At 48.4% G+C, this 24,488-nt stretch overlaps 1 protein-coding gene across 1 annotated transcript; it reads left to right on the forward strand.

Annotated features, from left to right (window-relative positions):
- Positions 1 to 82: 82 nt before the first annotated feature.
- LOC130848733 (uncharacterized) lies at positions 83 to 24,241 on the forward strand. The gene is given in 19 exon segments (XM_057727138.1): positions 83 to 183; positions 1,272 to 1,422; positions 2,376 to 2,493; positions 2,591 to 2,709; positions 3,865 to 4,058; positions 4,981 to 5,097; positions 6,642 to 6,783; positions 6,870 to 6,968; positions 8,412 to 8,560; positions 15,683 to 15,757; positions 16,836 to 16,986; positions 17,955 to 18,072; positions 18,182 to 18,300; positions 19,382 to 19,575; positions 20,480 to 20,593; positions 22,187 to 22,328; positions 22,415 to 22,520; positions 23,878 to 23,913; positions 24,132 to 24,241. Coding segments are annotated over 19 exon segments (2,355 nt in total).
- The last annotated feature ends 247 nt before the right edge of the window (positions 24,242 to 24,488 follow it).

Raw genomic sequence — 24,488 nt, forward strand, 5'->3', positions numbered from 1 at the left:
TTATCAGGTCTATTAGTGGCCTAAAGGGGACTATTAGGGCAGGTCAGAGCACATATAACTAGGAGCTCTTGGATACCACTGCATGCTCAGAACTAGCTCTTTACTGAGTAATAGAAGCCAGGAAAGAAGCATGAATTGGCTTGGGATCCTTGGGCTGGTGGCCCTCTCAGAGTGCCTAGTCATGTAAGTAAGGGGACTGTAAGTGGCATCATCTCTCTTCCTGGGGTTTTTTTTGTCCTCTTATTCTTCCAGCCATCAGAGTTAGAAGGGAATGTAATCATTCCCTGACAGTTTTAAAGCTTAGTTCCCACTTATTGTTGAGTACTTTACAATGGAAACAAGAATATTGGGGGGGGCCTGCAGGGCTGCAAAACTCTGGGGATGCCAGTTACATCATGACCTATGTGAAAATGGCACTCCTTGGAATTGTTCAGTGCACAACCTCCGCAACTGTAAGTGTGGTCTATGGAACACATTTCTCCTGTATTTGCTTCTAGGTCTTCTCTCTGCTGTGTCTCCATTTCAGTGTGAATGTGTCTGTGTCTCTATCTCTGTATCTCTCTCTTTTATCTCTCTATCACTTTGGCTATCTGTGTGCATGCAGAACTCTCTGAGTTTTTTTTTTTTTTCTTCCTATTTTGACTCTACCATGCTTTTCTAACCTCTTAATTTCCCTAATTTATTCCCCATCTCCTGGCTTCCTTTCTCAACCCTCTCACCTGTTTAAGCCCTAGAGAAAAATTAGGAAGACTAATTCTAGGCTATTTTACCTCTGAGAAGCAGTGTGACCACAGCCAATTCACAAACTCCCTGCATTTAAAATTCTCCCCTGTAAAAAGAAGATAATGATCCCCCTTCTACCTCCTTCCCAGAGTTTCTTTAAAAAGATGCAGTGGGATGGCCACAGCAATGGTAGTGCCTGTCATTGTTGAGACTTTCAACATATCAGGTATATTATATCCATCATCTCACTTAATACCCACAACACTCTATATGGGGGGTGGTGGTTATTATTTTCTACCTTTTTACCGATGGGGAAACTGAGACTCCAAATGGTTATACGACTTACCCAAGACTACACAACAGAACTGGTATTCAAACCGAAGTCGTTGCCCTGCTCTTTGCATGACATACTGATAATGACAGGAGACTCATAAAAATGCTGGGAAATACACAGCATCATGACAATGCAAGGTAAGACAGTCATACAATAACATGGACAGCTGATTGCTGTCCCTTCTTTGTTTCCTTTTCCCAATGTTCGTTGAAAGAATCCCTCTAACGAAGATCAAGACCATGCGAAAAACCCTAAGGGAGAAAACCGTGCTGACTAATTTCCTGGATGAGAACACTGATGACAGGTCCCAGAATGTCGCCCGTGACAGGAAATTCTCTCTTCTACCCCTAAGGAACTACATGGATGTGAGTGTGTTGGGAGGGAGGGGGGCTGGAGCTCTGGCCTAGCACTGGGGTTGACCAGGAGGTACCTGGCTGGGTGTTGGGGCTCGGCTCCTGCAGGAAGCAGAAACACTGGGGAACAGGGATCCCACTCCCGGAGGAGAAGGCACTCTCATCCTCAGTTCTTGGGCTGTGCTGACTGGGCCCAGCAATGACCAGGGGCAGGTAAACATCCATTTCTGTACCAAAGATATGACATTAGTGTGAGGGAGGTTGTTCCTTCTGAACTAAGTGAGCCTTGGAGTTACAGATGAAAGGTGAGCCATGTCTGATCAAAAGATAAAGGCACCTGCACATCAAGTTTGAAACCCCAGGCAGAGGAATGTCAACCTCTGCAGAGCCAAGAAGGACACCAGAAAAAACGACTGGGCCCTATGGCCTGTGATGCTATAAAAATCAGACACTCTGGTTATTGTAACTGATTTTAAAAAAGGTCTCATCTCTCCTTCAAGAATGCATATGCCAGCCTGAGTGACAGGCAAAGAGTAAACACATGTCCAATAAAAGAGCTAACTTTGTAGTATTGATATAACATGGTCTGAGTTTAGAGGAAGTGGCCTGGGGTGACCTAGGAGGGCCACCTGAAGAAGGAAACACTCAGCCTGGGCCTGGAAGGGGAGACTGGAGAGCTTCTCAAATGACGCCACAAGGACTCTCTGGAGGTCCAGTGGTTAAGACTCAGAGGTAACACTGTAGTGACACAGGTTTGATCCTGGGTCTGGGAACTAAGATGGCACAGGAACAACAACAACAAAAAGGTCAAATGAAGGTACCGGTCTGAGCAGAGGCTGTGAGGTGTGGCGGTTGGAAAGTGATTTCAGGAGACATGGGACAACTCAAGGGGGGCAGCACTCCAGGAGTCGAGGGTGGCCAGGGCAGCCAGACCTGCCCTAACGACCCCTTCCTGCCCCCCATAGGTGGCCTATGTCGGCAACATCACCATTGGAACACCCCCTCAGGAGTTCAGGGTTGTCTTTGACACTGGCTCAGCTGACTTGTGGGTACCCTCCATCTTCTGCTCCAGTCCCTTCTGCTGTGAGTACCTGCCCCTCTCCCGCCCATCATGTACTCCCCCTCGAACCTTCTTCTCCATCCTTGGCACCTAAAAGACATACATCACCTGTCTTTGCAGATACGCACAATCTCTTCGACCCTCACTCGTCCATCACGTTTCGTCTCTCAGCCCGGCATGTCGACCTCAGCTACGGCTCTGGGAAAATAATTGCATTTCTTGGCTATGACACCGTTCGGGTAACTGGAAAGCAGAAGCTGAGTGAGGGCTGCCCCTGGGAGTGATTGCTGCTTACAAATCAGATGCAGGACCACCTGGGAAGGCCTGTCTTTCCCAATGTCTCCTAGTGGCAGCCACCTGCCCAGCAGGCCGTATCCCTGGGGAGCCAGCATCCCTGCTGACACACAAACTCCCAGCATGGCTAACCCAGAGGGTGGCTTGGGGTGTGCATTTGCAGCTCCTTTGCCCATGAGCAGCTCAAGGTTCATTTTGCTGGGAGCAGGGAGAGAAGGGGAAAAATGCACCCACTTTTCTATTCTCAGACTGTGCCTGGCACTTTCATGGTAATAACATGTGTAATCCTGCAACAACCCTACACAGCAAGTACTATGATTAGCTCCATTATACAGAGGAGGGAACTGAGGTGCAGAGAGCCAGGGGCTTGCCAAGGTCATGCACCTGGTCAGCGGGGGAGCTGGGTGGCCAGTCAGAATTCATGCAGGTGCGGGGTATTTGGGGAGCGGATAAAACTGATCTTGGACCCCTGGGAGCAGCCAAGAGCTTCAGACATCTGGGCAGAAAAAGCAGGGGCCACAGATGTGATAAATGGGTTTTCACTTTGGGGCCTTTGAGGGTCTAATAAAAACTATGGCCCACCTCCCCCAAAGGACCTAAGTACTCTCTCTCTCTCTCTCTCTCTCTTTCTCTCTCTCACACACACACACACACAAACACATAAGAACCCTGGCAGCAACATTGTATAATGGGCTTCTGTCTTCCTGAGCAGGTGCAGAATCCACAATACATTGCAATGAGTTCAGTCTATTTCTGTCATCTGATCATAGTGATGCCAAAGACAAGACTACCCTGCCCTCTACTTATTTTGTCCTCAAGTGGGAACCATTTGGTCCTGTCCTGAGTCTCAATTTCCCCAACAGTACAGATGACATAAGGCCAATGTGACTCCCTTCAGATGGTGTGGTCAGGAGGAGCAGGTGTTGATTAAAATCCACAGCCCTGCACAAATGGAACCCGAATTCCTGTAACCATCTGAGGTCCACCCCGGGCATAGCCAGGCCTCAGATCTCTCAGAAGTGCTAATGGCATCTCCACCCCAGCCCAGTCCCAGCTCCACTTCCCAAACCTTTATGTGGGAACTCTCTCCTCTCCCACAGATCGGGAAACTTGTCAACGTGGTCCAGGCATTTGCCCTGAGCCATTTGCAGACTGGGTTTGAAAATCCACTCTTTGATGGCGTTCTGGGCCTGGGATACCCCAGCCTCGGCCTTGAAGGGACCACCCCTGTCTTCGACAACATGAGGAAACGGGGTGTCATTTCTCAGCCTGTCTTTGCCTTCTACTTGAGCAGGTAAGTCTGAGCTGCACAAGGCCTCTCACGAAATCAGCTGAAAGGTGCTTTCATTTGCATCAAAATTTGTAGACCACCTGATGCAGAAGTTTCCTGAGAGACAGTCTAGCCCAGCATAATTATGGCCCCAGGGCCACATCTGGCCCCCTGCACTGGTTTTTGTAAATAAAGTTTTATTGGAAGCCACCCATGCTCATGGGCTCAAGGACAGCAGCTTGATCCAGGGGTAGGAAGGAGGAGGGAGAGCAATGGAAGGTGTTAGGATACAGGTTGGAGGAAAAGGCAACAGCATTTGCTGATGGATTTGATATAAAAGAAGGAGAGGGATGGCGGGAATATTTACTTCCTCAGGAATATTTTACTGGGAGCCCAGCACCAGCTACACAATTGGCAGGAGCCAGTACAAAATGAAAATCTGGGACCTCCTGTTCAAAAAGTATTAGGAATTTCAAGACAGGGATAACAGAGGTGTGGGGCCCTGCTGAGCATGGGGCCCCATGGATGGCACAGGTCACAGGCCCATGATACCAAACCTTTGTGAGCCTGAACTCAAGCCCTTAGTGCCCATGGGCCTTGGCTTTTCTGAAAAATGACAGGCCACACAAGTGGGAGGCTAGAGCTCCCCAGCACAGTGTCCTCTGAGGGTACCTTTGAGCCCTCTGGTTGCTGGAGAGGACCAGGCCCTCTTCAGAAGAGTGTGTGGTTGGAGCCCAGCCAGGCTGCCCAGCTTTGAATGTCTTTTGTGCCAGTCATTAGTCAGTGGCTGACCTTGGTTCGGTACTCAATCGCTGCATACCACACTATCCTCATCTCTAAAATGGGGCCCATAATATTGCCTCTGATGGGTAGATAAGTACAGGCCTCAGACAGTGAGTGGTGTTATTATACAGCAAGGCGCCCTCCCTCTTCCTTCTCTCCTCAGCAAGAAGGAGAATGGCAGCGTGGTGATGTTTGGTGGCGTGGACCACAGCTACCACAAAGGAAAGCTCAAGTGGATACCAGTGTCTCGAACCCACTACTGGCAGATAGCCATGAACCGGTAAGCCTCTCCCTCTGAGGGTCACCCCATGTGATGCTCCCACAGATGTACACGGACACACACAGACACACACAAATGCTCGCACAGACACAGTCACACACACAGACATTTGCTCCACCCAAAAAGACACATATATAAACACCCACATAGGCACACATGTAAATACACACAGGAACACAGATACACAAACACACACACAGACACACACAGAGATACACATACAGACACATATACAGACACACAAGCACACAGATACACACTCCACCCATGGGCTCATGATCACCCCAGGCCTCCTACCCAGGGCCCTGACCAGGATCCTGAGAGTGGCAGCCCAGGGAGGGCTACACCCACTGTGCTGTGAGGCAGGTGGCATGGTTTGAGGACCCTAAGCCGCGATGAAAAGAGGATCAGGGAGAATTTCACCAACCTGAACAGGGTTGTGATAAGATGACCAACTGTCAAGAGCTACCCGGGACTGAAGGAGTTCTCAGGACACAAAACTGCTAGTTTAAAAACAAGGAAAGTCGTTGGGAGACTGGGAAAGCTGGTCTCCTTAAGGAGAAGCCCCCCAGCAGTGGAGAGGCGTTGGCTGCATTCTTGAGACATGATAGTAACTCATATAAAAAGTCCCTCCCCCTACCCACTGCCAGCCACCCCCCATCCCAGGCACACAGTGGGGCAGGGGATGTGACAGAGAGAGTCAGGAAGCTGGGATCCAGGAGGGGCCTGAGAACAAGGGGCAATGACTGATGGGATTCTGTGTGACACCCTCAGACAGAAGTTTACTTGTCCTTTGGAGGCCCCCGGGGCTAGCTCGGGCATTGGCTGGCTGGGGGTCTCAGTGTCTGAGGCAGATGAGGGGCTGTGCTGGGAAACAAGGTCTCCCAGGACAGCCTGTGTCTCCCTCCCCACCACTCTGAGCATCTACTGCCCCAGAAAACTTCATCTTCAATGTGTGGGTTGGCCCATTCCTGGTCAGACACCAGACACGTGTCTGACTATTCGTCATTCATTTCTTCACTAATTTATTCATTCATTCACTCAGCAGAGATACATTGTGCATCCACTGTGTGTTGGGCACTTGAGGGAGGCACTGAGGATACAACCTGCCCTTACATCTAGTGAGGCAGACGTACATGAAACGAGTCACACACATAAGGAATTATCACTTTGGTACTTGCTACAATTGAGGAAGAGTCTAGAGAGAGTGAGAAAGACAGGTGCCTGATCTAGCCTGGGGGAAGACTTCCCTAAAAAGTGACATTTAAGCTGGAACCTGGAAGATGAGGAGAAATTAGCTAGACAAAGGGGATAGGGGTCTTCTAGGAAGGGCGACCAGCACATGCCAAGGCCCTGAGGCACAAAAGAGCCTGGTGCATTCAAGAACGCAAAGGAAGTGAAAGAAGTTTATGTGACCAGAGCAAAGGGAAACAGAGTCAGGGCATGAACTGAAGGGCTGTTCTGGAGACAGTCAGGGAGGGGGGCAGTCATAGGGGGAGACTTCTGAGGGATCCTGGTGCCCACTTTGTCCCACTGTCTCTCAGCATCACCATGAATGGGACAGTTGTTGGTTGCTCCCGCGGATGCCAGGCCATTGTGGATACTGGGACCACATTGCTGCTTGGTCCAACCAGACTGGTCACCACCATCCAGGAGCTCATCACTGCCAAGCCTGTTGATCGCAAGGTGAAGGAACATGCCACAGGGTCATTCTGGGGCTCTCCACACACCAGGAATCAGCTGGGCTAACTTCTCTCCTCTTTCTCTAACAGTACCGGGTTCCATGTAAGAACATCAGGCACCTGCCTAGTATCATCTTCACCATCAACGGCCACAACTACCCAGTGCCTGCCAAAGCCTACATCTGGAGGGTGTGTGGCCATCCCTGAGGGCTGGTTCTCAAATCTGGCACTTGCAGGAACCCTTGGGCTGCTGCTGGGAAGAGTGGGCTCTCTTCATGCCAAGCCACACCACTGCAGATGTTGCTGAGCCCCTCATGCTGGGCCAGTGCCTCCCACAAAACCAACCACTTGTTATCAAAAGGGAGTCTGGGACATCCATCATCCTGGAATAAATGGAGACACCACCCTGTGCCGGCATGGTGTGAGGCACAGGGAGAGGGCAGCACTAAGGGCCACTGCTGTCCAAGAGTTTCAGCTCCACCAGAGCCCACAGGCAGATAAACATGAAACATCAGCTCTAGCCATCCTTGAAATAGGCCAAGTGACCAGTGGGGTTGGCTGGGGACAGTCTCAGTGTGCTGCCCCACCATAATGATTAATGGTCTCCCATCCCATCTCAAAAGTGTCCTCTTGGATGATCAATTGCATAGTTCACCTAGGACTCTGCTGCAATTTCTGCTTGCTAAGCCCCAGCTCCCCCTCTGTGAGTTGGGCTACCAGGTCCCTCTGTGGGGAGGTTGGATGCTCCTGTGAGTCAAGGGTGCACAGTGACTGCACGGCCCCGGCACAGGGTCGACGCTTAAAGTCAGCTTCCTATAGGAGTTTGAGGAGACGGATGTGCTCAAAGAGGGCTTTCAGGAAGAGAGGGAATTTCAGTAATAAGAAACCCCCAGCCTCATGGAGGCATGAGGAGGCCTGCTTGGTTTGAGGCAAATCTACACTTGGCTCCATGCAAATGGCAATTCCAGGGCCTGTGCCGGATTAGAGGTGGCGAGGGCTACACACAAGGGGAGCAGCAGGGTAAGTCTCCCAGCTCAGCCAGAAGTGACCAGGGAGAGTGAGCCTGGGTCCAGGAAGGCTTCCTAGAGGGGCCGAGCACAGTCTTAAAGAACAGGTTGTGGGGAAGAGGGAGAAGAAAATGATTCTCTGCAGAGAAAACAGTGAGCATGGGTCAGAAGGAAGGAAACTGGGGAACTATGGTCTAGCCTTTTTAAAAAAATTTTATTGAATTATAGTTGATTTACAATGTTGTGTTAATTTCTGCTGTACAGCAAAATGACTCAGGTATGCACGTATGTATTTTTTTCCTATTTTTTTCTTTTAGGGTTTGTCACGGGATATTGAACACAGTTCCCTGTGCTACACAGGAGGACCTTGCTGTTTATCCATCCTCTATATAGTAGTTTGCATCTGCCAATCCCAAACTCGCAATCCCCACACCCTCCCTCAGGAAAACCACATATCTTGGCCAGTCTTATTCTTGAATGGGCACCCCACTTCTTCAGCTGCTGAGAGAGCCGCTTGGTTCTTAATAAGGAGGGAAATAAAACCAAGATGCTGTCGACTGTGGATACTGAATGGGGTGGTAGGTAAGGGCTCAGGCTGACTGGGGTGTATTTCCTTCTCCCACAGATTGGTCGGGGCCACTGTAACAGCAACTTTCAAGGCGGCACAGAGAATTTGAACCCGTCGGAGACCTGGGTCCTGGGTGACGTCTTCCTGAGGCTGTATTTCTCAGTTTATGATCGGGGAAACAACAGGATTGGCCTGGCTCCTGCAGTGTAAATCTTGGGGCTGCTTCAAGAATCAGTCAGGCCCACTTGAAGCACACACTCACTCATACATTGGGCACTCCCACCTAGGGATGGTGGTGGACTCTGTTTGGTTCTCTGCAAAGCCATTTTCTCAGTAAAATATATAGAAATGCATTCCCAATGGTGCTAATAGAATGAGTGCCTGTCTCTCAGTCAGGGGGTGCATCATAATTGGGCAGGATCTAGAACCTCGTCTAAACCACAAGTGAGAGGAGCCCAACTCCAACTGGCTTCAAGGGAAGGGGTGACTTATTGGAAGGATACTGTGGATATGGGACACAGAAACCAGAGCAGATCCAAACATCTCAGTGACTGCACCCAAGAAATCAGAAGCCATCAGCTCACTCTTTCTCTCCCTCCCTCTTTCCCTTTTCTCAACTTTGATTCTCTTAGCCGGACAGCTTTCTTCCCTCAGGTTTCTACCCATATATCCCCAAGGTGTCTAAGCCATAAGGAAAGAAACTCAGAAATAATCAGGGTACCAGGGAGGGCTCTGAATATTTCACCTCAGATCATGTGTCCAGCCCAGGACAAACCATCCTGGCAGACACATGGGGTACTATGATTGGCTTTAGTTGGTCATGTGGCCCTGCCCATCGTGACTGACAGTTTCCTCCAGCACCATGAGACAGCATCAGGATAGAGGTAGCACGAAAGGAACTGTCAGGGGTGGGGGGTGTTACACCATGGAAGAGATGGTGACAGCCCCACCAACTCCCCCACATCCACATCCAGGGGATTGTGAGGGCAATAGAAAGAGATTCTATTCTTCCCATCTCAGAGAAATTTTGGCAGTGACCTTCTGCTCCAGGGGGCTTCTGGGTGAGGCCAGTCAAACAGATATGTTTCCCTTTTGTCTCCCCACCCCAGTCACCAACTCTCTGCTACCCACACCTGCAGTGTCCTTTCCAGTCCCAATTGCCAAGTGACAGGCCGAGTGGATCCCTGAGTCAGCCCCATCCATCCAAGGCTCAGCGTGTTCCTTCCCTTAGGCTTCAAGGCTGTGGGAGGGATGCCACTCATGTTAAGTGGACCCAGGGTACACAAAGCCTTCATCCCTTCTGAGCTTCCTCCAGGGGCAGAGCTACAAAGCATTTGGTTCAAGCCACCATGGGTGGCACATTTGGAGTGGTATCATCCCTTCTTCCCACCTGCAACCCTAGGCAGAGGCCCAGGCTGTAGGCAACAAGAGTCAGAGGTGGAGGGAGACCCACATGAGAGAAGGAGCAGGAAAGAACAAATAAGGTGGAAATACACCCCAACACAATGCATAGTGTGGGCCTTTACTCAGGCAACAAACATCTGCCAAAGGGATATTTCCCTTCCTGCTGCTCTTTTCATTCAGCACATATTGACTGAGCACCTACAGTGTGCCAGTTGCTGTGGTGGACCCCAGGGATGGAGGCCTGGTTTAGGAACCCAGCACAGATTCATGGAGACAGATAAAGAGACACCCCCAATGGGGAGGGCCATATGGAGTAAACAACAGAGGTGTGGGTAGGAGGCCAGAAGAGGAGGGGCTTCCACTTCAGGGAGCCGGGGAAAGGCTGTGGTAGGGCAAGGAGGGGGGCATTGACTTCAGTCTTGCCACCCTACCCTGAAACACACTCCTAGGCCCTGCATTTCCCATGTGTGTGCAGATCTGCCGTATGTCCATGGTTATGTGTGCCTGGTCTGTTTGGAATGTCACTAGATTATGATCGGCTTGAGGGGAGTCAGAGGCCCAGTTGCAGAGGTGATAAAGAGGGGAAAGGTGAGGGCAAAACCGGTAGTCTTTTTTAACAGTAAATATCATGATCTGGGCCTAATGGAGACTCAAGTGACCAGTTTGTGAAACCCATTTTCCAAGTGCTCTTCATGGAACCATGAGCAATGTCTCTTTGTTGGTGAGAAACTTCCCATAAGACTAAGAGTAATAGCTCTGGTGAATTACATATGCCATTTCACCGTCTCCTCATGAGCCCCTGCAGGGCAGGACCCCCATTGTACAGATGAAGGAAATCTCCAATCGTCTGGCCCCAATACTGGTGACAGGCACATAATAGGCCCCCAATAACTACGTGTTGAAGAAAGGAATGAATGAATGATTTGGTAGATGCTTCCACTAGAACACACTGCTGGTTCCATTTGGGTGACATATGGTGTCAGCCAAGCTTACTGCCATAATATCACCGAGAAAAGCTCAGGCTTTGCTTCCCTAGATGAGCCTAAGGCTGGGGCTGGACCTGTGTCTGTTAATGAGTCCACGGTTCCTGAGGTTCTATATTTGTAGCCTGTGCTACCAACGTGAGGATGAATTCTCATCTTCATCAACTTCTTTTTTTTTTGTCTGCACTGCACAGCATGTGGTATCTTAGTATCCCAAGCAACCGTGAAACCCACATTCCATACATTAGAAGTGTGGAATCTTAATGACTGGACTGCCATGGGAAGTCCCAAAGTCTGATTTTCAAAGCAACAATCTTTCCCCAACTTCCACAACTTTTCATCCTTTACCCAGTGCAGACCAAAGAGATGTATAGGCATCAGTGAGAGAAAAGGGAGAAAAAACAAGAGAAAGATGATCTTGAACACTTCTTGAAAGAGTGCAAATTTGTCAGTCTTTTTGGAGATGAGTTGTTCTTAAAATACATAGGGTCTTTGTCCCAGCAAAATTTCTCCTAAGGTCTGTGCTAAAGAGATGATCAGAAGCACCCAAAAATATCCATAAGCAAAGATGTAGTCCTCAGAGTCTCTTACAAAAGGGAAAATCTGGGAAATCCCATGCCCCATTTAACATAAAGTGTCCACAGCACACGTAGGGCATCATGCAGCCAACTGCCTTAAATTTTTTTTTAGGAGAATATTTAATATTCAGGAAATTGTTCCGATATGACAATCACAGAAAAGAACACAAAGCAGCACGATCCCAGGTTAGCTAAGCACATGGAAGACAGTTCAGTGTACTAACCATGCATGTACATCCTGGAGCTTTTCTGCCTCAGTTCACATTCCACCTCTGACACCCACCAGTCATGTGACCTTGATCAGTTAATTTCTGGACATTGGTTTCCCATTCTGTAAATTTGGGATAAGGACAGTTCCTCCCTCACTAAGCATCAGGAAAATGCAAATCAAATGAGAGGAAGACACCATCTCACTTCCATTAGGATGGTCAGTATCAAAAAACAAAAGATAGTAAGTGTTGCCGAGGATGTGGAACCGTGTACACTGTTGCTGGGGATGTAAAATGGTGTAGCCTCTGGAACACATAATGGAGTTTCCTCAAAAAACTAAAAAGAGAATTCTTATTTGATCCAGCAATCCCACTTCTGGGTATTTACTACAAAAAATTAAAATCTGATCTCAAAGGGATATCTGCCCTGCTGAGGTAGGAGATAGATGGGCCCGTAGGCTGGACAGCTGGTGTTTGTCAAGCAGAGTCAAACTGAACACGTGTTCTCACCCAGACACTCCAAGAGCAAAGCTCGTGGCAGAAGCTGAGCTCTGCTGAAGTAAAGAGATGAGGTGCCGACTCCTGAGGTCCAGGAAAACTTCTCCACCTGCACATGTGTAGGAAGTCTCCTGGGGTCAAAAAGGGAGGGAGCTCCACCCCTTAATAAGTGTGGACATACACCCACAGACCTCTGCAGTGGGATCCATCTTAGAAAAAACGTGCACACGCAACTTGGGGAGGGTCCTACTGCAGTAAATAAGTAAATAAATGAATAAATAAATGAATAAATTGCTTCTCTGTGTGCTCTGCCATACTTTGTGCTGTGTCTCTAATAGTAAACTTTGTACCTATTTTTACAGTTTTTGCCTCCTTGAAACATTCCTGCTTTCAAATGGGGGAAAGAGCCAGAGCCACTTAGCTTTTAGCCTGTAGCCCCTAGTGGTCTAGTGGTTAGAATTCCTGGGTTGTCATCGAGGCTACCCAGATTCAATTCCTGGGAAGGAAATTAAGATCTTTCTTCAGGACTGCTGTGCTGTCTCTCTGAGATCCCTGTCATGTACTTTGCAGCATCATTCACAACAGACAAGATGTAGAAACAACTTAGATCCATCACCAGTTGAATGCATAAAGAAAATGTGGTAGATACATACAATGGAATATTATTCGGTATTCAAAAAAATTTTGTTTATTTATTTATTTGGCTGCACTGAGCCTTAATTGCAGCATGCAGGATCTTTGATTTCTTCAGCCCAGGACTTTGGTTGGGGCATGGGAACTATAGCGGCCTGTGGGATCTAGTTCCCCTACCAACGATTGAACCCAAGCTCCCTGCATTTGTCTGGCCCCCAGTGGTCTTTGAAGGCCCCCAACTTTCTAGTCCTTCAAGATTCCCAGGCTTATCTTGTACATTTCTTGGCCCAGCCCTGAAATCAGCCATCTCTTCGGGAATCTCTGGATCCCCTGGCAGGAAATGGTATTTAGAGGCCACAAGCTAGGCCTCAGGGTAGTCAGTGTTATTAAGTTGCCATTGCTTCTAGGCTTTTCAGTGGTCAGAGACAAAAGGTACAGATTGTCTTTACAAGGAAGAAAAATAGTTAAATGGTACAAACTTCTACCTCCACTTCAAATTTTAAGACCACAGGGTTTTACTGAAGCCTTTTGGTTGTAAACTTGAACATCCTTTCTATCTCCCATTTACAGTCTTGCTTCATAACAACATTAGCATTGAGTACTTACTTGCTTTAACCTGTGACATACTTACGATACTTTCAAAATACCACTAGCAATATCAGCAACAATAAGATCTTGGATACAGTTTCAGATTATTTTGGTTTATTGTGTTTGGTTTTGTTTTGGAGGGAGGGTGTATTTCCTTGTTTGTTTCTCTTTGTCCTTAGAAGATATCCCACTCTGGATGTAGAGTCAAAATTCTGCATTTTAAAGTCCCTTAAGTAATGTGGCGTTCTGTGGGGCTGTCACTGACTTGATAGAATTAGGCTCAACGTCCTTCTCAATTTTGACACGTGTTTATTTATATATTTCTTATTGTGTAACACATTTACATGGTTGCAAAGTCAAACTATAAAACAAGAAAAATTTCATTTCTGTCACTGCCCTTCCCACACACATTGCATTTTTTATTAGTTTTTGGTTTATTCTTCGATATTTCTTAATGAAAATAGGAATAGATGTGTATGGAAAAGCAGCAAATTATGAGCCCTTTTCTGGTCCCTCTTTTTTAAAAACTAAATAGTGTACCCTGAAGATCTCAGCCATTCCACGCCTCCCCTCATCCCCATTATACTCAGTTGTTTGGAAGCCCTATGCCTTATTCAACACTCCCCCATGGATGGTCACTTCAGGTATGTTTCTAATCTTTTCCTTTTACCCACAATGTTGCAGTGAATACCTTGTGTATATGTCTTTTTGTGTTTTTGCCAGTGTATCTTTGGGATAAAGCCCTAGAAGTAGAATTGCTAAGTGAAAGGGTACTTGTGTGTATCATTTGCTAGGTTGCTCTCAAACCCCCTCCGGAGGAATTGAATTGCCAAAACTGAAATTTCACAACATGCCAAAATGAGTGGGAAGGCGAAGCACCCCATCTATAACCCACGTGGTGACCAGGCCAGCCTCCCTTTGTTCTACCCAAGGACGGGCCTGGATCGATCTCCCACAGGAACACCCAGGCCCTGGGAATCCTGGAAGGAGCCATAAAACTCCACTGTCTTTACTTTGGCTGGAATCACAGTTTAACAGGTACTGTGTTCATCTCAAGCTGAACAGGAGCTCTGAGTGGTCATTTTTGTCTTCTTTGATTGATAAGACTCTTAAAAGTATTCCTTTCTGTGTTCTGTTTGGCAGATAAAATGTTCAAGCATGAATCCTATTATAGAATTACATGAGAAGCTCAGCAATTGGACATTGTTAAATTTGTCGGTATGTAGGACCCTGATGATTTTTCTTTATAAATGGAAGGAAAATTACCATGGTTAAGATGCATTCAGTCTCTATTTCATTCGACCAACATGAATTGAACCCTGTTTGTGTCCCCTCTCTACTCCCACCTTTAGGGCAGAAATAAAAACCTGCACGGCCTGCAGGCTGAATCCAGCACACAGTTGTTTCAGGTTTGGCTCACATTATATTTTGTGAATAAGAAAAAAAAAAAAACAGTTGCTAGCATTTAACATCAGGGGATTTTATATAAATAACCAGAGCTCTTATTTGTCTCGAAAATGGCCAACCAGTCTTCTTTCCATCATGGCAGACACTGGTTGGAGCTGAGGAGAGGCTGCCGCCACTGACAGGGCATGTGCTGCCTGCCCCGTGTCCATGATGCCTGCCCAGCCCTTCCATTCATTTCACTTGCGTCCTGGACCATGAGTTTGTGAGAACTGCCCTAGACTGCAAGCTCCCTGAAGATAAGGACCACCTGTGTCTTACTAAACTTTGACTTTCTAGCATCTAACCAAGACCCCAGCACACAATGTTCTCCCTATAGGTTTGTTGGATGATATGAAGTATCGTGTGGATGCATGCATCACATTTCTTCCAATAGTGAAACTCTGCAACAGTAATACTACTCTAGCCTCGATTTTTGATGCCATCATAAGTTGGTATTTTTGTTGGCATCATAAGGGCCCCTGATCTGTGCCATCTCTCTCACTACCTAAAGCCACCTACTCGTATGTCAGTGGGCTGCCCCGCAAGTCTTCACTTTGTCATTTGACCTCTTTTCCTCCTAGCAACCTCCTCTCCAACTGAGGACAGCAATGCACATCTCATGACGTTGCTAGGAAGACCACGTGAGATCACGAATGTCAAGCATGGCCCCTAGCATTTACTTTCATCACTTTAATAGTAGTGTTTTGTCTCCAAGTTGATAAGAGTCTCCAACCTCCTAGTTAGTCTGTGTGATTCAGCTTTGTTTTACATCCATGCCCAAAGGAAGGGATTACAGTAGAAATCTCTGTATTCTGAGAATTTTCTAAGTCCCCTCTGCACGGACCAGACGGAGGTAAAGATTTTTTCCAGAGGTTCGTATTTCTTATCAGATTGATTAGTGGCCTGAAGGGGACTATTAGGGCAGGTCAGAACATACATAAGTGGGAACTCTTGGCCACCATGGCATGCTCAGAACTCACTCTTCTGAGTACTTGGACCCAGGAAAGAAGCATGAAGTGGCTTGGGATCCTCGGGCTGGTGGCCCTCTCAGAGTGCCTAGTCATGTAAGTACAGGGACTGTTAGTGGCCTCACCTCTCTTTCTGGGGTTTTCTTGTCCTCTTCTTCTTTCACACATCAGAGTTAGAAGGCTAATAATCATTTGTTGACAGTCATAAAGTTCAAGTCACACTTACTGATGAGTAGCTTGACATTGGCATGGTGGGGCCCAAAGGCCTTGGGGTTGGCCTGCCGGGTTGCACAACTCTGGGGGTGTCAGTCCCATCATGACCTATGTGAAAATGCAATCCTTAGAATTGTTCAGTGAGCAACCTCTGCAACTGTAAGTGTGGTCTTATGGAACAGCATTTCTCCTGTATTTTCTTCTAGGTCTTCTCTCTGCTCTCTCTCCATATCAGTGTGAATGTGTCTGTGTCTTCATCTCTGTATCTCTCTTTTATCTCTCTATCACTTTGGCTCTCTCTGTGCGTGCAGAACCCACTGGGCTTTGTTTGTTTGTTTTCTATTCTGACTCTTCCTTGCTTCTCTAGCCTCTTAATTACCCCAACTTTGTCCCCATTTCCTGGCTTCCTCTCTCAACCCTCTGTTCTGCTTTGAGCCCTGGAGAAAGATCAGGAAGGCTGCTTCTAGCCTTTTTACCTCTAACAAGGAGGGTGACCACAGTGAAGTCACAATCACCCTGTATTTCAAATTCCTCTCCTCTAAAAGGAGATAACAATCCGCCTTCTAACTGCTCCCCAGAGCTTTTTTGAAAAAGATACAGTGGGGTTGTGGCTGTCGTTGTTGAGACTTCCCACATATCAGGGACATTATATCCATCATCTCACTTAATGCCCTCAACATTCTATAAGGGGGTTTGGGTTATTATACTGCAACTTTTTACCGATGGGGAAAATGAGACTCCAAATGGTCATACGACTTACCCAAGATTACACAACAGAATCCGTATTCAAACCAAGGCCTAGTCCTGCTCTTTGTATGGCGTCCTGATAATAACATGACACTTATAAAAATGCTGAAAAAATATAGAATACCATTACGATGCAAGCTATGACAGTCATACAGTAACATAGACAGCTGATTTCTGCCCATATTTTGTGCCTTTTCCCAATGCTTGGTAAAAGAATCCCTCTATTGAAGATCAAGACCATGCGAGAAACCCTGAGGGAAGAAAAGCTGCTGACAAGTGTCCTGGAGGAGAACACAGATGACACATCCCAGAATGCCACTCCTGAGAGGAAAATTTCTGTTCAACCCCTGAGGAACTATAGGGATGTGAGTGTGTTGGGAGAATGGCCGCCCACAGCGTCCCCTGGTGCTCTGGCCTAGCACTGGGGCTCATCTGGAGGGGCCAGGCTGGATGTTGGGGCTGGGGCTCCTGCAGGAAGCAGAAACACTGGGGAACAGGGACCCCATTCCCAGAGGAGAAGGCACTCTCATCCTTGCCTCTTGGGCTCTGGTGACTGGGCCCAGCAATGACCAGGGGGCAGGTAAACATCCATTTCTGTGCTGAAGATATGTCATTAGTATGAGGGAGATTCTTCTTTCTGACGTAAGTGAGCCGCCGAGTTACAGATGAAAGGTGAGCCGTGCCTGATCAAAAGATAAAGCCAACTGCACATCAAGTTTGAAACCCCAGGCAGAGGAAGGTCAGCCATCTGCAGATCCAAGAGGGACACCAGTAAAAATTCCTGAGCCCTATGGCCTGTGACTCCATACAAATCTGACACAATGGTTATTGTTATTAAGTTTTAAAAAGGTCTCGTCTCTCTTTCAAGAATGCATAAGCCAGGCTGAGTGATAGGCAAAAAGTAAATATATGTCCATTAAAAGGGCTAACTTCATAGTATTGACATAACATGGTCTGAGTTTAGAGGAAGTGGCCTGGGGTGCCCTAGGAGGGCCACCTGGAGAAGGAAACAGGCTGGTCTTGTAAGGGGAGACTGGAGAGCTTCTGAAATGAAGGTACCGGGGCTTCCCTGGACTTCCAGTGGTTAAAACTCTGTGTTTCTACTGCGCTGACGCAGGTTTTATCCCTGCTTGGGGAACTAAGATCACTAATGGACACACACACACAAAATAGTCTAATGAAGACACAGATCTAAGCAGAGGCTGTGAGGTGGGGTGATTGGAAAGTGACTTCAGGGGACATGGGACACCTTAAGGGGGCAGCCCTCTGGGAATCGAGGGTGGCCAGGGCAGCCATGCCTGCCCTAACCACACCTCCCCGCCACCCCCCTTAGCTGGCCTATGTGGGCAACATCACCATTGGGACACCCCCTCAGGATTTCAGGATTGTCTTTGACACCAGCTCATCTGATTTGTGGGTGCCCTCCATCTACTGCTACAGTCCGTTCTGCCGTAAGATCACCTCCCCCCCACCCCCCGCCACATCGCTCATCTCTAACTCCCTTCCTACCCATGTCTCTGTCCTTGGCACCTGAGGGACACTCATCCTTTGTGTCTGCAGGTACACACAAGGTCTTCAACCCTCATTTGTCGACCACCTTCCGGTCCTCGCCCCGGAAGGTCAACCTCAAATACGGCTCTGGGAGGATGGCTGGATTTCTTGGCTATGACACTGTTCAGGTAACTGGAAATCAGAACCTGGGTAGGGCTGGCACTGGGAGCAACTGCTGCTTACAAAACAGATGTGGGACCACCTGGGAGGGCCTGTCTTTCCCAAAGTCCTGTAGTGGCAGCCGCCCAATCAGCAGGGAGAGAGGGGGAAAAATGCACCACTTTTCTATTCTCAGACTGTGCCAGGGATTTTCATGGTAATAACATGTTTAATCCTGCAACAACCCTACACAGCAAGTACTATGATTAGCTCCATTATATAGAAGAGGGAACTGCGGTGCAGAGAGCCAGGGGCTTGCCAAGGTCATGCATCTGGTAAGCAGTGGAGCTGGGCTGGCCAGTCAGAATTCATGCAGGTGTGTGGTATTTGGGGAGAGGATAAAACTGATGTTGGATCCCTGAGGGCACCCTATGGCTTCAGGCACTGGGCAGGGAAAGCAGGGGTCCACAGATATGGGAGGAGATTGATGAATGGGCTCTCATTCTAGGGGAACTTTGAGAGTATAATAAAAACTATGGCCTGCCTCCCCCAAAGGGCCCGGTCTGAGGACTCTCTCTAACACACACTCTCACACACAAACACACACCCACCCACCCACCCACCCACCCAAAAGATGTTTCCCAGGCAGAGTTTTCATAATAACCCTGGCAGCAACATTCTATAGTGGGTTTCTGTCTTCCTGGGCAGATGCAGAATCCATGATGCATTGCAGTGAATTCAGTCTATTTCTATCATCTGATCATAGTGTTGCCAAAAAGCAGACTACCCTGCTCTGTACTCATTTTGTCCTTAAGTGGAAACCATTTGTTCCTGTCCTGAGTCTCAGTTTCCCCTCCTCTACAGAAGACATGAGGCCAATGTGAGTCCCTTTAGCTGGTATGTGCAGGAGGGGTACGTTTTGATTAAAATCTAAAGCTCTGCACAAATGGAAACCAAATTCCTGTGCCAGCCTGTTCCAACCATCAGAGGTCAACCCAGGGCACAGCCAGGCCTCAGGTCTTCTCTGAGGTGTTAATGGTGTCTCCATCCCAGCCCAGTCCCAGCCCCACATTCCAAAGCTTTACGTGGGAACCCTCTCCTCTACCACAGATTGGGAACCTTGTCATCCTGGACCAGGCATTTGGCCTGAGCAAGACACAGACTGGGTTGGACTATGCACCCTTTGATGGCGTCCTGGGCCTGGGCTACCCAAGCATGGCCTTCCAAGGGGCAACCCCTGTCTTTGACAACCTGAAGACACAAGGAGTCATTTCTCAGCCTGTCTTTGCCTTCTATTTGAGCAGGTAAGTCTGAGCTGGACAAGCCCTCTCTCTAAATCAAGTGTTCAGTTACTTTCAGTTGCAAAAGAATTTATAGACCACTTGATTCAGAAGTTTCCTGAGACAGTCTAGCCCAGCATAACTATGGCCCCAGGGCCACATCTGGCCCAGGCACTGGTTTTTGTAAAGCAAGTTTTATAGGAACACAACCATGCTCATGGGCTCAAGGGCAGCAGCTTGATCCAAGAGGGTGGAGGGAAGAGGCAGAGCAACGGAAGGTGTCAGGACACAGGTTGGAAGAAAAGGCAGCAGGATTTGCTGATGGATTTGATATGGGAGGGAGGAGAGGGACAGTGTGAATATTGACTTCCCCAGTAACATTTTACTGGGAGCCCAGGACTAATTACACAATTGACAGGAGCAAATCTGAAAATGTAGAACCTCTTGTTCAAAAAGCATCAGGAATTTCAATGCAGAGATAGCAGAGGCGTGGGACCCTGGTGAGCGTGGGGCCCCATGGATGGCACAGGTCACAGTCTGGTGAAGCCAACCCTGGGTGAACACGAACCCATGCCCTTGGTGCCCACGGGACACGGATTCTCAGGCCACACAAGAGGGAAGCCAGGCCCTTCCTGCACGGTGACCTCTGAGGGTGCCTCTGAGCACTCTGCTCACTGGAGGGGACCCGGCCCTCTCAGAAGGGTGAGTGGACCCCGACCAGGTTGCACAACTTTGTGTCTTCTTTGTGCCACTCATTATTTGGTGACCGACCTTGGTTGGATATTCAATCCCTCCGTGCCTCAATTTCCACATCTGTAAGATGGGGACCATAGTAGTACCTTTGATGGGTGGATAAGCACAGCCCTCAGACAGTGAGTGGCGTTATTCTCCGACAAGGAGCTCTTCCTCTTTCTTGTGTCCTCAACAGGAAGGAGAATGGTAGCGTGGTGATGTTTGGTGGGGTGGACCACAGCTACCACAAAGGAGAGCTCAAGTGGATACCAGTGTCCCGAACCCACTACTGGCAGATAACCATGGACCGGTAAGCCCCTCCCTCTGAGGGTCACCCTTTTGACTCTCACTTGTGCACATGCGGACACATGCAGACACACACAAATGCACACACAGACACACAGTCACATAGAGTCATATGCTCCAAGTAGAAGGACACACATACACACACACACGAACACAGATACAGAGACAAACACAGACTCAGACACAGGCACAGACACAGACACAGACACACAAGTATGCACAAACATACACACAGATACACATATACACACGCACAAAGAGATACACAAACAAACAGTTACATACACCACCCACGGGCACATAATTGCCCCAGGCTTATTGACCCGGGTCCTGAATAGGGTCCTGAGTGGTGTGTGCAGCCTGGAGAGGTTCTGCACCCACTATGCTGTGAGGCAGGTGGCAAGGTTTGAGGACCCTAATGTGGGATGAAGAGAGAATCAGGGAGAATTTCACCAGCCTGAACAGGGTTTTGATAAGACGACCAGCTACCCAGGGCTACGCAGGGCTGAAGGAGTGCTTGGTATGCAAAACTGTCAATCTAAAAACCGGGAAAGTCTTGGACAAACTAGTAAACTGGTCTCCTTAGGGAGAAGCTAACCAGCAGTGGAGAGAGTTGGGCTGCATGCTTGAGGTATGCAAGCAACTCATACAAAGAGACACTCCCCCTACCCATTGCCAGCCACCTCCACAACCCAGGAGCAGAGAGGGGCAGGGGCTGTGACGGAGAGAATTGGGAAGCTGGGATACAGGATGGGCCTGAGAACAAAGGGCAATAACTGATGGGATTCTGTGTGACACCCTCATACAGAAGCTTACGGGTCCTTTGGAGGCCCCATGAGCTACCTTGGGCTTCGCCTGGCCAGGGCCCTCAATATCTGAGCTGGAAACGGGGCCATGCTGGGGACCAGCCTCTCCCAGGGCAGCCTGTGTCTCCCTCCCCACCACTCTGAGCATCTGCTGCCCCAGAGAACCTCATCTTCACTGTGTGGTTTGACCCATTGCTGGTCAGACACCAGACACAGGTCCCTGGTTATTCCTCATGCATTTCTTCACTCACTCACTTATACATTTCTTCACTAATTTATTCATTCATTCACTCAGCAAAGATACATTGTGCATCCACTGTGTGTTGGGCACTTGAGGGAGGCACTGAGGATACAACCTGACCTTACATCTAGTGAGGCAGACATACATGAAACGAGTCACACACATAATGAACTGCCACTTCAGTACTTGCTACAAATGAGGAAGAGTCTAGAGAGTGACCACGACAGGAGCCTGATCTAGTCTGGGGGTAGACTTCCCTGAAAAAGTGACATTTAACCTGGAACGTGGAAGATGAGAAGAAATTAGCTAGACAAACGGGATGGAGGTCTTCTTAGAAGGGTGACCAGCACATGCCAAGGCCCTGAGGCACAAAGCAGCCTGGTGCATTCAAGAACTCAAAGGAAGTGAAAGAAGGTTATGTGACCAGAGCAAAGGGAAACAGTCAGGGCATGAGCTGAAGGTCTGTTCTGGAGACAGTCAGGGAGGGGGGCAGTTGATGGGGGAGACTTCAGTGTGATCCTGGTGCCCACTTTGTCCCACTGTCTCTCAGCATCTCCATGAATGGGGAAGTTGTTGGTTGTTTCCGAGGCTGCCAGGCCATTGTGAATACCGGGACCACGTTGCTGCTTGGCCCAACTAGACTGGTCATTGCCATCCAGAAGCTCATCGGTGCCAGGTCTTCTGGTCGAGAGGTGAAGGGACATGCCACAGGGTCACCCCGGGGCTTTCCACACACCAGGGATCGGCTGGGCCAACCTCTCTCCTCTTTCTCTAACAGTACCGGGTACCATGTAAGAACCTCAGGCGCCTCCCTACTATCATCTTCACCATCAATGGCCACAACTACTCACTGCCTGCTAAAGCCTATATCGAGAAGGTGAGCAGTGAATGCTGGGGGCTGATTCTCAAATGTGGGCCTTGCAGGAATCCTTGAGCTGCTGCTGGGAGGAGGGGGTCTTCTGCAGGCCAAGCCACACCATCGCAGATGCTGCTGAGCCCATGAAGCTGAGCTAGTGCCTCCCACAAAACTAACCACTCTAGAGTAGAAGACAGTCTGGACATCCATCATTCTAGAATAAATGGAGACACCACCCCATGCCAGCATGGTAAGAGGCACAGAGGAGAGGGGAACACTAAAGGCTCTGCCCTCAGAGAGCTTCAGTTCCACCAGAGCCCTTAGATGGATGAAGATGGAAAGTTAGCTCCAGCAATCCCTGAAATAGGTGAAGTGACAAGTAGGGTTGGCAGGGGACAGTCTCAGTGTGTTGTTCCACCATAATGATTCACAGACTCCCTTCCCATCTGGAAAGTGTCCTGATTGGATGATGAATTACATGGTTCCCCTAGTCCTCAGCTGCAACTTCCCCTTGCTAAGCCCCAGCTCCCCCTCTGTGAGTTGGGCTACCAGACCCCTCTGTGGCGAGGTTGGATGCTAATGTTCCTAGGTTCCTGCACAGGGTTGAGGCTTAATGTCAGCTCCCTGTGGGAGTTCAGATGTGGCTGATGGGCTCAAAGGAGGCTTTGAGGAAGAAAGGGAATTTCAGTAATATGAAACCCCCAGCCTCATGGAGGCATGAGGAGCCCTGCTTGGGTTGGAGCAAATTTACACTGGATTCCATGCAAATGGCATCCCCGGAGGTTGTGCCAAGTGGTGCTAGGTCCAGATTGGGGGTGATGAGGGCTATAGACAAGGGGAGCACTAGGATATGTCACCCAACTCTGCCTGGAGTGGCCAGGGAGGGTGAGTGTGGGTCCAGGAAGTCTTCCTTGAGGGGCTGAGCACAGTCTTAAAGAACAGGTTGTGGGGAAGAGGAAGAAGAAAAGGCATTCTCTGCAGAGAAAACAGTGAGTGTGGGTTAGAAGGAGAGAAAGCATGGAACTAAGGGCCATTTTTGTTCTTCTTTTTGTATGATTGTATTGAAATGTATTTGATTTTTACTGTTGTGTTCATTTCTTCTGTACAGCAAAATGACTGTTATGCACATATATATATATATACACATATATATATGTATATTCTTTTCCCTATTCTTTTCCATTATAGTTTTTCACAGGCTACTGAATATAGTTCCCTGTGCTGTACAAGAGGACCTTGTTGTTTCTCCATCCTCTATAGAGTAGTTCGCGTCTACAAAACCCAAACTCCCCATCCTTCCCTCTTGCACTCCATTCCCTCAGGGCAACCACTCATCGTGGCTGTTCTTGTTCTTGGAAGGGCACCCACCTTCCTGACCTGCTAAGAGAGCCACTGTTTTCTTACTAAAGAAGGGACAATGTGTATAAAAACAGATGATTGAACTTGGTGTACACCCCCAAAAAATAATAAATAAATAAATAAAATTAAAAAAAAATAAAGAAGGGACATAAAACCAAGAAGCTGCTGTCTCTGGATACAGAGTGGGGTGGCAGGTAAAGGCTCTGGCTGACTGTGGTGTATTTCCATCTCCCCCAGAGTCATCAGGGCCGCTGCCTCAGCAGCATTCAAGGGGGCACAGAGAACTTCCGCCGGCTGGAGACCTGGATCCTGGGTGACATCTTCCTGAAGCTGTATTTCTCAGTTTTCGACCGGGAAAACAACAGGATTGGCCTGGCTCCTGCAGTGTAAATGCTGGGGCTGCCTCAGGAATCAAACAGGCCCACTCCAAGCAGACACTCACTCATACATAGGGCACTCCTGCCCAGGGATGATGGTGGACTGTGTTTGGTGCTCTGCAAAGGCCTATTCTCAATAAAGAATAAAGGATTCCATTCCCAGTGTTGCTAGTATGAATGGGTGCCTCTCTTTGGGTTGGGGAGATGCTTCATAATTAGGCTCGATTTTGAACCTTGTCTGCTCTGTACCTCAAGCGAGA

The sequence above is a fragment of the Hippopotamus amphibius genome, chromosome 3 (genome assembly GCF_030028045.1).
Source record: "Hippopotamus amphibius kiboko isolate mHipAmp2 chromosome 3, mHipAmp2.hap2, whole genome shotgun sequence".
Classification (NCBI taxonomy): Eukaryota; Metazoa; Chordata; class Mammalia; order Artiodactyla; family Hippopotamidae; genus Hippopotamus; species Hippopotamus amphibius.